Here is a 14,188-nt window from a genome sequence, read left to right on the forward strand (position 1 = left end):
AAATAGTTGATGTCAAAATGTATAAAACACAAGATGAAAAAGCAAAATTTGTATATACCCTGTAGTAAGTAAAAAGTAAAAGTACATATAAATAACATAGGGTACTTAGTTAACATTGTTTTGATCAAAAAAGAGTGAAAGCAATCACACCGGTGTACCCAATCGGTAGGTGTGCCCAATCGGTAGCTGTGCCCAATCAGGATGGTCCTATCTCTAGTATTAAAACCTCACCTTGTGTCAGCCTACCTCAATAAAGATAAGGGCACAGCGGAACCTGGAGACAATTGTTTTTAAATCAAATTTTTTTTTATTGATTTTTAAAAAGATTTACACAAAGGAAAAAAAAAAAAAGGAAAAAGCAACAACAACCAGACAAACATTGGACAAACACAGTTCTCCACCCCCCAACCTTAAGTAGCATTAAATGAGCTATTTATACATCAAAAACCAGCATAATTAGATGAACAAATATTTGAACATAGTAACAATAGTCAATCCAATTACATATAACTTGTGGATGTACTAATAACATTTTAATTAATTTTCAAAGAAGTTTAATTTGAGGAATCATATAAACGTAACTCAAAGCAAGCCGTGTTCGCCTAGATGTCAAACCAGAGCCATCAATCCATAGACCCCATATCTTGTCAAATTTAGAGATAGCATCTTTTTTTAGGTATATGCCTTTTTCCAAATTTACTAGCCAGTTAACTTTATCAATAAATTCTGATATCATAGGCTCCTGATCTGCTATCTATTTTTGGGCTATCAATTTTCTTGCCATATATAACATACGTGCTGCCGCAATTTTGCCGTACTCATCAATAGTCAGATCTTCAACATATTCCAGTATACATACTAATGGTGAAAGCTCTACATCAATTGAATTAAACCTGTTAATCATTGCTACAACACTCTTCAAAAAGGACACCAAGTTAAGACAGTTCCACATCATATGAATCATATCTGCTATGTTAGTTTTGCATCTAGGACAGTGGGGACTTGAACGAAATCCTCTGTTAATTAAGAATTGAGGTGTCCTGTATACCTGGTGTATCACATATATATGGGACAGTCTATGGGATTCACTTAAAGACAGCTGTGGAACTCTTTCCAGTATATCTGACCAGTGATTTTCCTCTATGGGTCCCATTACATTCTCCCATTTCTCTTTTGATCTCATCGGCTGGTTTGTCAATATAATGTCTAAGAGAATGTTATAAAGTAATGAGATCAGTCCACGAGAACTGTGCAGATTAGCTATTCTCTGTATTATTGAGTTTCGGGGTACCCCTCCTTCCAGAACAATGCCTTCCGCCCGATATGCGTGCCTAAATTGTAAATATTTGTAGAATTCAGAGTGAGGTAACCCATATTTGTTTTGCAGCTGTGAGAATTCCTTAATCACATCACCGATCAGCACTTGATTAAGTCTGTTTAAACCCTTGGCACTTCAGGAGCCAAATCCCACCAGTTGGTATAGATTTGGAAGCCATGGAGTGTTCCATAATGAAGTAAATTGTGAAACACCTTCTATTGCTTGTAATTTTTTCACCGTCCCCCAAAGTTTGTGACATAACAGCATAGTCGTTATTTTGCCTCCAAGTGTCCCAAACTTATGCGCCTCCAATGCCTCAAAGAGTTTATCTGATTAGAAATAATGCTGTAGCAACATAGGTTGAGCTCCCCCTCCCCCAGGGTCGTCCCATCCCCGAATATGTTGAAGCTGAGATGCCACATAATATACCCATGGGAGGGCTTGCGGTTCCTAACCCATGGGTATATTATGTGGCATCTCAGCTTCAACATATTCGGTTTTTTCTATCGTTTCCATTGCTATAGGAAGGGACTCAGAAGTTTTAGCCAGAAATAATAAAGTGTCATCAGCGTATAACGCGACCTTCTCTTCACTATTCCCTCTACGAAACCCAACTATTCCTGGATGCTCCCTGATAACCGATGCCAGGGGTTCAATGGCCAGTGCAAAGAGCAGGGGGGACAACGGGCACCCCTGCCTCATACCTCTACTCAGTCCAAAACTGGGGAGAGGTGTCCATTTAACCGTATTCTACCATACAGCAATTTAACCCATGAAATAAAATTAGGTCCTATACCAAACTTTTCCAACACCGCCCATAAATATTCCCACTCAACAGAATCGAACGCCTTAGCAGCGTCCAGAGAACACCCAGCTCTATCCCCATTACCATCCACCGGCAATTGAAGATTAAGAAACACTCTCCGGATATTAACAGCTATGGATCTAGCAGGCATGAAGCCTGACTGGTCAGTATGGATAACTGTAGAAATTACTGTATTCAATCTAGACGCCAGAACCTTCACTATAATTTTAACATCAGTTGACAATAAAGATATGGGCCTGTTTGAGTCAGAGATTGAAGGGTCTTTACCTGGCTGCTATCACTGCCTCTTGCATTGAATGAGCTGGGGTTCCCCCCTCACCACCTCCTCGAAGGTAGCCAGTAAGTGGGGAAGTAGAATATTTCCAAATTTCTTCGGTGCCAACTGTTCAACCATCTGTCCATGGGGAGCTATATAGATAAAGTACTTAGCTCAAATAGGGGGACCATGCCCTGTTACAAGAAACTACAGCAAAAACAAACAAATGAGCCGGAAAACAAAAATTGGTATACAAGTAATGTGTAGTAGCTAGAGATGAGCGAATCTGAACTTAAACTTCTCCCAGAAGTCTGTTTTAATTTTCGGAGTTCCGGGGGAAGGCCGGGAGGAAAGAGAGAGACTTACACTGTAGTAAGTGAATGGTAACAGTACATGTAAATAACATAGGGTACATAGTTAACACTATTTTGATCAAAAAAACGTAAAAGCCATCCCACCACAACAAGGTGTACCCTAATCGGGACGAGCCAATCTCTTAGTATTAAAACCTCAACTTGTATCAGCCGACCTCAATATAAATAAGGGCAAAGCAGGACAGGGGCCCGACTGTTCAGATATCTGCCCATGGGAACTTATGTAGATAAATGCCTAGCTCAAGGCAGGTGTCACACATTGTCTAGTGCTGTGTATCTGCGGTCTATTTTAGATGCCGCTGTAACTTAAACTGTGAAATTCAGTCTTGTATTGCATGTGTTAATGCCAGTTCTATTGCCGTGTCCTGGTGGAGTTTCTGTGTGAGTCTCCTCCCCCTAGCTTTAAGTAGCCTCTCCTTCCACCAGGTGGTGCTGCTAATAGAGTTTCATACCTGGAAGCCCTGCTGTGCAGTCCTGTTCGTTTGTGCCACTGAAGTCCTTTCCTTTGAGATTGCTGTACCTTTGTTCTGTGGAGGAATGTGAGGGGGATTAGCGCAGGGCTTGTGTAGGGGTTAGGGCTTAGGGTGGAGACCCGAACCTTCTCACCATCAGAGATACTTTTGGGGTCAGGGCTATTCAGGGTTTCCAGTCTAGGGAAAGACTAGTTTTCCCTGCTCACCCTGCCCGTATCTGCAATTTCCTCACCAGCATTCCCACTACACTGTGAGTCTATGTCTCAGACTGCCTCAGCTGATGCATTTTCTCGCCTGATGTAGACCATCTCTGAAGAGGTAGCTGGTCTGCGAACTCAGGTAGTGCAACAGCTGCAGCAAGTTGTGGGTTACCTGGCCTCGGCTCATGCTCAGGCCATGGCAGAACCCAAGGTCTCTCTTCCAGATAGGTTTTCTGGGGGACGTGACAAAAATTTTTTTACGTGAAGTCTGCAAGCTTTATTTCAGGCTCTGGCCCCGTTCATCTGGAAGTGAGGAACAGCGGGTGGGGATTATTGTCTCTCTTTTTAACGGGGACCCCCAGGCCTGGGCCTTCTCTCTCCCGAGCGACTCACCATTGCTGCGGTCGGTGGACAGGTTTTTTGTTGCTCTGGCTTAGGTGTATGTTGAACCTGATAGGGTGACCTTTGCCGAGTCTAATCTCCGTAAACTCAAGCAGTGAACATGGGCAGTGGAGGAGTACTGCTCGGAGTTTCGGAGATGGGCGACTGACACCCAGTGGAACGACCCAGCCCTCTGGAGTCTGTTCAGCTTGGGTTTGTCTGCTAGACTGCAAGACACCGTGGTTCAGTACACTGCACCTGAGTCATTAGAGGCTGCTGTGTCTCTAGCCATACGGGTTGACAGACGCCTGAGGGAGAGACCGAGACCTACTTTGTCTCCTGTTCCTATCCCTGCTGAGAAGACTATACCCGATGAACCCATGCAGTTGGGGGTAGTAGGTTCTCGTGTTAAACCTCCTGTGGCTACTGTTCCTCAAGTGAGTGGAGCTTTTTTTTTTCTGTGGAAAATCTGACCATTTTATTAAGGTTTGTCCACTTCGCTCCAAGACAACCATGCAGTCTCAGAAGCAGCCAACCTCGGGTCGTTCGGAAGGCGACGACCGGAAGGTTTATATTTCCTGCCTCCCTAGGTCTCCATTCACACTGTCTGCCAAGGTTGTCGTAGATGGTAAAATCGAGACTGTACCTGTACTGGTCGATAGTGGAGTGGGTGTCAATTTGATGGATTCTCGCTTTGCTCGGGCTCATGGTCTCGCCAGCAGTGCTTTAGTGAGACCCATTCCTATCGCCTCGATTGACTCAGTTCCACTCAGCCAGAAGGTCCGTTCCCAAGTGGTGCGTAATGTGAATCTGAGCATAGGAACTCTCCACCAGGAGGTCCTGTCCTGTCACCTCTTGGAGAACCTGCCCACTCCCATTGTATTTGGCTTCCCAGGCTGGAGAAACATAACCCAGTGGTTGACTGGCGGGCCAGAAAAGTTGTAAGTTGGGGGGCTTTCTGTGTGAGTAATTGCCCAGGTACAACTATTTCTACCATGCTGGTTGCACCAACTCCTACCCCAGTACCAGAAGTGATTGGGAGTGAGCTTGGAAAAGGGGGTGGAGTCCGGACTGCGCCTAAGATTAAAGGTGGGTCTAGGCGTCGTTCCAGGAGGAGGGGCCGGGGAAGGATGGAGCTTCCTACTGCACTCTCCAGGGGAGGGAGCACTGGGCCCCGGGGGGACACTGCTGCCGTTTGCCATTCTGAGTGTGTGCCCTCTGACTGTGACTGCAGATGTAGAAATAAACGTGCAGGTCCAGACCTGATAGTGAATGAGTATGTGTGGGTGTTGTCCAAGCACATCAGGTGGAGGCGTGCTGCTGGGGGTCCTAGTTCCGGGGTTATTGGTCCATTTAGGATATCGACCATTTACAACCCTGTGTTATACCAACTCGAACTGCCCCCAGTGTTGGAAACTCGTAACGTTTTTCATATCTCATCACTCAGGAAATGTGGACCTTTTCCAGTTTAGAGTCCGGAGGCCTCTCTTAAAAGAGGGGGTATTATCACGCGCTGTCTATCGCTGTGTATCTGCAGTCTATTCTAGATGCCGCTGTAACTTAAACTGTGAAATTCCCTCTTGTATTGCATGGGTTAATGCCAGTTCTATTGCCGTGTCCTGGTGGAGTTTCTGTGTGAGTCTCCTCCCCCTAGCCTTTAAGTAGTCTCTCCTTCCACCAGGTGGTGCTGCTGATAGTTTCACTCTATACCTGGAAGCCGTGCTGTGCAGTCTTGCTTGTTTGTGCCGCTGAAGTCCTTTCCTTTGAGATTGCTGTACCTTTGTTCTGTGGAGAGAGGTGAGGGGGGTTAGCACAGGGCTTATGGAGGAGTTAGGGCTTAAGGTGGAGACCCGAACCATCTCACCATCAGAGATACCTTCGGGGTCAGGGCTATTCAGGGTTCCCAGTCTAGGGACAGACTAGTTTTCCCTGCTTACCCTGCCCGTATTTGCAATTTCCTCACCAGCATTCCCACTCACCGTGACAGCAGGTTTTGTCAAAATGTATATGGAGAGGATCAAGTCAATGTTTACCGAGAGCGGGTATTTAGGGGGTAGTCTGAGGAGTCAAGGATACTGTCCACAGTCTACTGTTGGGATATCGTGGATTTCTATCTAAAGTGGCTTGCAAAAGTATTCACCCCCCTTGGCTTTTTACCTATTTTGTTACATTACAACCTGTGTGTAAATATTTTTGTAATCCGATTTGTGTGTGATGCATCAGTATTAAATAGTCTAAGTTGGTGAAGTGAAGTGAGAACGTGAGAAAAATATAGGCATAAATAAAATTTATGGGATCAAATAACTAAAAATTGGCATGTGCATATGTATTCACCCCTTTTGCAATGAAGCCCCTAAAAATTTCTTGTGCAAGCAATTACCTTCAAAAGTCACACGCTTAGTGACAGGACGTCCACCTGTGTGCAATGGAAGTGTCACATGGTCTGTCAGTATATACGAACACTTTACCTTTTCTAAAAGGCCACAGAGGCTGCAACACCATTAAGCAAGAGGCTCCACTAAGCAAACACCATGGAGACCAAGGAGATCTCCAAACAAGTCAGGGACAAAGTTGTTGAGAAGTACAAGTCAGGGTTGGGTTATAAGAATGTCCCTATCTCTGATGATCCCCGGAGCACCATCAAATTCATTATCATCAAATGGAAAGAACATAGGAACACAACAAGCCTGCCAAGAGAGGACCGCCCACCAAAACTCTCAGCCCGGGCAAGGAGGGCATTAATCAGAGAGGCAGCCCAGAGACCAAAGGTAACCCTGAAGGAGCTGCAGAGTTCCCGAGCCGAGACTGGAGTATCTGTCCATACAGCCACAATAAGCCATACACTCCATAGAGGTGGCCTTTATGGAAGAGTTTGAAGTAAAAAGTCTTTACTTACACACAAAAATTGTAAGGCTCGTTTTGAGTTTGCCAAAAGAAACTTGGGAGACTCCCCAAATATATAGAGAAGGTGCTGTGGTCAGATGAGCTAAAATTGAACTTTTTAGCCACCAAAGTAAACACTATGTCTTGCGACAAACCAACACAGCTAATCAACCAAAGAACACCATCCCCACAGCATGATGCTGCCACCAGCATGTTTCACTGTGGGGATATTTTTCAGTACCAGGGACAGATAAAATGGTCCGAAATACAGGCATATTCTTGAGCAAAACCTGTTTTAGTCTGGTAGTGATTTGAGACTGGGACGGAGCATCACCTTCCAACAAGACAATGACCCAAAGCATACTGCTGAAGCAACACTCAGGTGGTTTAAGGGGAAAAGTGTAAATGTTTTGGAGTGGCCTAGTCAAAGCCCAGAACTTAATCCAATTGAGAATCTGTGGTCAGACTTGAAGATTGCTGTTTACCAGAGGAAACCATCTAACTTGAAGGAGCTGGAGCAGCTTTGAGGAATGGGCAAAATCCAAGTGGCAAGATGTGGAAAGCTCATAGAGACTTACCCAAAGTGTCTTGCAGCTGTAACTGCCGCAAAAGGAGGCCTTCAAAGTACTAAATTTAATGGGGGTGAATGCACACTGAAGTTTTCAGGTATTTTGTCGTATTTGTTGTTTGCTTTACAATAAAATGAAAACCAAATGTTCACAGTTGTAGGCATGTTTTTTACATGAACTGATGGAAACCCTAAAAAAAGTGAAATTCCAGGTTAAAAAACTGCTTTAAAGGGGTTGTCCACATTTGGAAGGATTTTTTTTTACCTACAAGCATGTATTTGGGGCTAAAAATTATTTTAGCATTAGGGTTTCATTAAAAATTTTGTAACATTTGGCTGTTACAGGGTCTTAGTTTCCTTGCACATTCAACGTGCAATGTGACACAGACATGTGTTCTGTGGCCATAAATCAGCGTAGAGGAGCTCAGAAAAAGACAAAAGAGGTAGAAACTCTCATCTCAGACAGTCAGAATGAGATAGATTCTCAGCTAACTCATTCTGTAGCAGGCGATAGACCGTGCCACACAGAGGCTATAAAAGGCAAACAGTGTAAATTCAAAAAAAAAAAAAACAATTGAAAACATATATATATTTTTAGCCCCACTTACATGCATTTACTTAGAAAAAAATAAAATTGTCCCCAGAAGGTAAAATGTAGATTTATTGTCAACGCGTTTCAGAGTCCACCGACTCTTTCTTCAGGACAATCATACATGGTACATTGATTATTTATTTATGGTTGTACTGAAGAAGGAGTCGATGGACTCTGAAACGCGTTAACAATAAACCTACATTTTCATTTTACCTTACTACTGGATTGTCGTGACTCCAGAGAACGCAGAAATACTTCCATTCCTAATACTTTATTCTGACATTTTATGGAAGCTGCTGCATCTGGATTCTAGGCTTTTTAGGTGTTTTATCTCACACAATCAAACAAGGTGGGTGGTTCTACTCATTTTTTATAAATTTGTTACCTGGATAAGACCTTATTGCGCTCTTGCATTATTCTGATCATTCGATCGGCAGCTAACTTGCCAGATTCTCCCATATACAGGAGCACTCAGTCTGCCAAGCACTCCTCTGTTCTCTATTAAATAAACACTATCAGACATCTGTGGTGGTGACTTATCACTTAAAAAACAAAAGGATCTTAAGTCCAAAATCAAACCTGCTAGATCCTTATCTCCATGATAATCATCAGTTGGAGGCACCCATACTGTCACAGGAATAACAGACAGAGAGGGGCCAGAAGACCACTGGGTCTGGTTTCACAAACTCCTGCACTGGTTAGAAGTATGTCACCCTCTTATTAAACAGTGCAGGTTTATTCCTTGCTAGCAGCGCAAGGGATAATCTGTTCAGTTGAAGCTCCTGGATCTTTCCTACCTGGATTAACTCAGCTGTTCAGTGTTGGCCACTCCCCTCTGCTATATATTCTCGCCTCTGGCACTTAGGGATTGCCAGTGTTAGTTCTTACTGCCTGGTGGGGAGTGGGTGTAGTTCTTAGTTGGAGTTGGCATTCTGGAGATTTGTCAGGAGATTGTTGCTTGGAGTTTTGTTTGTCTGCACATCCTCATCCTATCCTATTTGGTTTCTCCTTCCTTTAACTCCCCTGTGTCCCACTCTGTTGTTTGGTGAGTGAATTTTGTATGGTTGATATTTTAATTTATCCCTGTCCATCTTACCTTGTTTGCCTGGTGTGACAGAGTCACTGGTCTGATATATGATGGGATGTATGTGTCACTCAGGATGCTCTCCTGTGTGAATTGAAACCTACTGAATTTCTGCCAGCATGTTATATGCTGGGGGGTTAACTCTCTTAAAAGTGTGTGGTTTTATGGGAATGGCAAAGAGGGTGGAAGGCCATTCCCCTACCTCCTCTCAGGGTGTGGCTGAGCAGGGTTAAATGCTCAGTCAGCTTAATCATAGAATAGAATCATAGAATGGTAGAGTTGGAAGGGACCTCCTGGGTCATCTGGTCCAACCCCCTGCTCAAAGCAGGATTCACTAAATCATCTCAGACAGATGTCTGTCCAGCCTCTGTTTGAAGACGTCCATTGAAGGGGAACTCACCACCTCTCGTGGCAGCCTGTTCCACTCATTAATCACCCTAACTGTCAAAAAGTTTTTTCTAATATCTAATCTGTGTCTCCTCCCATTTAGTTTCATCCCATTGCTTCTAGTCTTTCCTTGTGCAAATGAGAATAAAGATGATCCTTCTACAATGTGACAGCCCTTGACATATTTGTAGACAGCTATTAAGTCTCCTCTCAGTCTTCTTTTTTGCAAGCTAAACATTCCCAAATCCTGCAACCGTTCCTCATAGGACATAGTTTGCAGACCAGTCACCATTCTGGTCGCTCTTCTCTGAACTTGCTCCAGTTTGTCTATGTCTTTTTTAAAATGTGGTGCCCAAAACTGTACACAGTATTCCAGATGAGGTCTGACCAAAGAGCAGTAAAGACCGATAATGACTTCACGTGATCTAGACTGTATGCTTCTGTTAATACATCCCAGAATTGTATTTGCCTTTTTTGCTGCTGCATCACACTGTTGACTCATGTTCAGTCTATGATCTATTAGTATACCTAAGTCTTTTTCACATGTACTGTTGCTTAGCTCTATTCCTCCCATTCTGTATATGCTTTTTTCATTTTTATTGCCCAGATGTAGTACTTTGCATTTTTCCCTGTTAAAAACCATTCTGTTGTTTGCTGCCCACTGCTCCAGTTTATTTAGGTCTTTTTGAATCCTCTCTCTCTCTTCTCTAGTATTAGCTATCCCTCCTAGCTTTGTGTCATCAGCAAATTTAATCAGTTTACCCTCAATTCCTTCATCTAAATCATTGATAAAGATGTTGAACAATACAGGTCCCAGGACGGAGCCCTGTGGTACCCCACTTGAGACATTCATCCAGCTGGATGTGAAGCCATTTACAACCACCCTTTGAGTCCGATCACTAAGCCAGTTATGAATCCACCTAACAGTTGCCTGGTCCATTGCATACTTGGTCATTTTTTCAATAAGGATGGTGTGAGATACTTTGTCAAATGCTTTGCTGAAGTCAAGATATACTATATCTACAGCATTTCCCTGATCCACCCAGTCAGTGATTCTGTCATAGAAGGAAATTAAGTTAGTCTGACATGACTTGTTAGTTACAAACCCATGCTGACTCTGGTTAATCACTTCATTCTTATCCATGTACTTACATACATGTTGTTTAATAATTTGTTCAAAGATCTTTCCTGGTATAGAAGTCAGACTCACCGGCCTATAGTTCCCTGGGTCCACCTTCTTCCCCTTTTTGAAGATAGGAACAACATTTGCTCTTCTCCAGTCTTCTGGGACTTCTCCTGTTCTCCAAGAATTTTCAAAGATTATGGAGAGTGGTTCTAAAATTTCTTCTACGATCTCCTTCAGTACTCTGGGGTGTAATTCATCTGGACCTGGAGACTTGAACTCATTTATGTTAGCTAAATATTCCCTCACAATCTTTCTGTTTACAGATAACTTGGATTCTTCTATTCCTTTGAAAGGACAGTGAAGATCAGTTGATGTTACATTTTCTTTCTGAGAGAAAACAGATGCAAAATAGGAATTAAAAAGTTCGGCCTTCTCAACATCCTCTCTTACCATTTCTCCATTTTCATCCTGTAAAAATCCTATAGCATCTTTGACTTTTCTTTTACTTTTGACATACCCCCAAAATTCTTTTTTATTGCTTTTGACATATCTTGCAAGCCTTAATTCATTGTCAGCTTTAGCTAACCTGATACGTGCCCTGCAGGATCTGCAGACTGCATTATAATCTTCTTTAGATATGCCTCCCTCTTTCCATTTAATAAACATATCTTTCTTTCTTTTTAGCATGTATTTAAGTTCTGTGTTCATCCATCCTGGTTTCCTTAAATGCTTCCCATTCTTCCTACTTTTCGGGATTGTTAACGATTGTGCTTTGAGAATCTCATTTTTAAAAATTTCCCATCCTTCCTGGACATTTTTGTCCTTAAGGACATCCAGCCATTGGATCCCTCCTATTCTCTTTCTGAGTCTCTTAAAATCTGCCTTTCTAAAATCTAACCTTGAAGTTTGAGTCTTCACATGTCTTCCTCCTCTAGTTATCCAAAATTCTATAATAGCATGATCGCTGCCTCCTAGGGTCCCAGCCACCTTTACCTCCTCAACCATTTCCTCCCTGTTTATAAGGATTAGATCCAAAGTAGCAGATCCCCTTGTTTTCTCCCCTACCTTTTGGAAGATAAAGTTGTCAGCAAGAGAGGATAAGAATTTGCTTGACCTGTTAGTTTTACTTGAGAGAGATTCCCAACAAATGTCTGGATAGTTGAAATCTCCCATGACCACTACGTCATATTTTTTGGAGAACTTGGTCATCTGATACATAAAGAGTTCATCCATATCTTCAGCTTGCCCAGGTGGCCTGTAGTAAATGCCTACAATGGTGTCCTTTCCGTTGTTCTCTCCTTTTATTCTTACCCAAACAGTTTCCACAGAACTCCCAGTCTCTGAAGCTTCAATCTCTGTGCAGATATACGCTTTTCTAACATACAATGCGACACCTTAGCTTAGCTTCTCTGGAGTGTGTGGACTGGAGAGTGAAGTCTCCAGGCTGTGTTGGGTAAAACCAGAGAGCAACACCGGAGGACTGGTGTTGCTGTAGACTTAACTGTGTTACCTGCAGCGGGCAGAGCCTTGCTTACTATTGGACTCTGTCATACCTTATCTTTTTTTGTTTTTCCCGTTAACCCCGAGAGGTTCTATTTATTTTTATGGGACACTGCTGGAGTTTATGCCACAGAATAAACCAGCAAGAAGTTAACCCAAATCGTGTGTCCTGTGTCTGCCTCTGGAGAGCTGAGCAAGTCGCTTTACCACACTGGTTAATGTGCTCCTATACACTCAAGTTTCCTACTACCCTGGGTGGGGGAGGGAACAGATGGGGGTTGATATAGGAACATAGCAAGGCACATGAATCCAGTGTCTCCACCTTCAGGAGTAATCCGGGGGCAGGGATAGACTAGGGCGCCCTTAGTTCTAGGGACCTGGTTAACGTCCATAATTCCAACACCATCGTCACACATGCATATTAGACTGTTGGCCGAACATGTTGAAAGTTGATTTGGCCAACTTTAGTCTAATGTGTATGAAGGTCTTAATTACTATTTAAAGGGCATGAACGGTATGAATGGTAGGACACAGCAACATCAAATGCAATATGCTACAATCGGAGGCTATAGTAGGGACCTATAAAAGTGTATGGCTCATGGGCGTACCCAGGATCAAAACTAGGTGGGGGCAAGCCATGGTCACAGATACCGAAGAGAAATATATATATAGTACAATGCAAAGATTTCACTTCTTACATTACATGAGTGATATCTATTGTAAATTCCACAATAGCTCAGAAACCAGCGAATCACTCCACACAGTATACTGGCCCCCATAAAATGCTCCATACAGGATACTGGTCCCCGTATAACGCTCCATACAGGATACTGGCCCCCATATAAAGCTCCATACAGAATACTGGCCCCCATATAACGCTCCATACAGAATACTGGCTCCCATATAACGCTCCATACAGGATACTGGCCCCCATATAATGCTCCATACAGAATACTGGCCCCCATATAACGCTCCATACAGAATACTGGCCCCCATAAAATGCTCCATACAGAATACTGGCCCCCATATAACGCTCCATACGGAATACGGGCCCCCATATAATGCTCCATACAGGATACTGGCCTCCATATAACACTCCATACAGAATACTGGCCCCCATGTAACGCTCCATGCAGGATACTGGCCCCCATATAATGCTCCATGCAGGATACTGGCCCCCATATAACGCTCCATACAGAATACTGGCCCCCATATAACGCTCCATTTAGGCTGTTCTCCACACACAATGCCTCATGCAGGCTGTTCTCTCCACATAATGCCCCATGCAGGCTGTTCCCCCCCATATAATGCCCCATGTAGGATGTCACCTCCCCTTATAATGCCCCATGCAGGATGACACCCCCCCTCTCTTATAATGCCCCATGCAGGATGTCACACACACCCCCTCCCTTATAATGCCCCATGCAGGATGTCACACATCCTCCCTCCCTTATAATGCCCCATGCAGGATGTCACATACACCCCCCTCCCTTATAATGACCCATGCAGGATGTCACATACACCCCCTCCCTTATAATGCCCCATGCAGGATGTCACACAACCACCCCATATAATGCCCCATGCAGGATGTCACACACCCCCACTTCACCCCCCTTCCTTATACTGCCACAGGCCTCCATACAATAAAAAAAAATCAAATACTCACCTCACGTCTCACCTGCTGCCGCTGCTCCGGACTCCAGCGTCGCCGGCCTCATCCCGCTCTGCGCTGTGACTGCTCAGGAGAGAGCGCGGTGTAAAGACGTCACCGTGCTCTCTGACCTGAGACGTCACAGTGCAGCAGCCGCGGAGGATGCAGGAGCTGCTGTGGAGGCACGAGGAGGGGTAAGTATTGTGCCGGGGCCCTGAGCAAGCGGGGGGGTGCGGGCGCTGACACCGCTCTCCTCCGCTCACGGATCCCATAGCGCGTGGGGCGCCCGACGGTGAGGGGCCCCCCGCCTGCTCAGGGCTCCGGCATTTGCCCGGGTGCTGACGCCGGCCCTGGGGTGCGGCGTGTGTCCCTGCTTCTGGGGGGGGGGGGGGCAGCTGCCCCCCCCTGCCCCACGGTGGGTACGCCCATGGTATGGCTGCCCAATTATAGTCATGGATAGTGAATCAACTAAGACCATTCAAGCAGCATTACAGCCCTTTATCAGTAGCTTAGTAATGGGGGAGCAAAAGTGGCAATCTAAGCCCTGGTGCTAGGGAAAACCCAATGAT

The 14,188-nt window shown here is 44.3% G+C and overlaps 1 protein-coding gene across 1 annotated transcript; it reads right to left on the minus strand.

Annotated features, from left to right (window-relative positions):
* Window positions 1–375: 375 nt before the first annotated feature.
* On the minus strand, window positions 376–13,988 carry LOC141192939 (uncharacterized). Its single transcript, XM_073662070.1, has 2 exons — window positions 10,553–13,988; window positions 376–5,613 (listed from the first exon to the last, which is right to left on the minus strand). Exons 1-2 carry the CDS (start codon window positions 11,699–11,701, stop codon window positions 5,533–5,535), a joined length of 1,230 nt encoding a protein of 409 aa, XP_073518171.1. The 5' UTR covers window positions 11,702–13,988; the 3' UTR covers window positions 376–5,532.
* Between the last annotated feature and the right edge of the window lie 200 nt (window positions 13,989–14,188).

This window comes from Phyllobates terribilis, unplaced genomic scaffold (assembly GCF_046119375.1).
Source record: "Phyllobates terribilis strain yellow unplaced genomic scaffold, ASM4611937v1 Scaffold_2__4_contigs__length_985480577, whole genome shotgun sequence".
NCBI lineage: Eukaryota > Metazoa > Chordata > Amphibia > Anura > Dendrobatidae > Phyllobates > Phyllobates terribilis.

Coding starts and splice junctions, on each gene's coding strand:
- LOC141192939 (XM_073662070.1), bottom strand. CDS start 11,701: ATGGATGAACTCTTTATGTATCAGATGACCAAGTTCTCCAAAAAATAT. Junction 5,614..10,552: donor ACCCAGGGAACTATAGGCCG/GTGAGTCTGACT, acceptor CTCTCTCCACAG/AACAAAGGTACAGCAATCTC.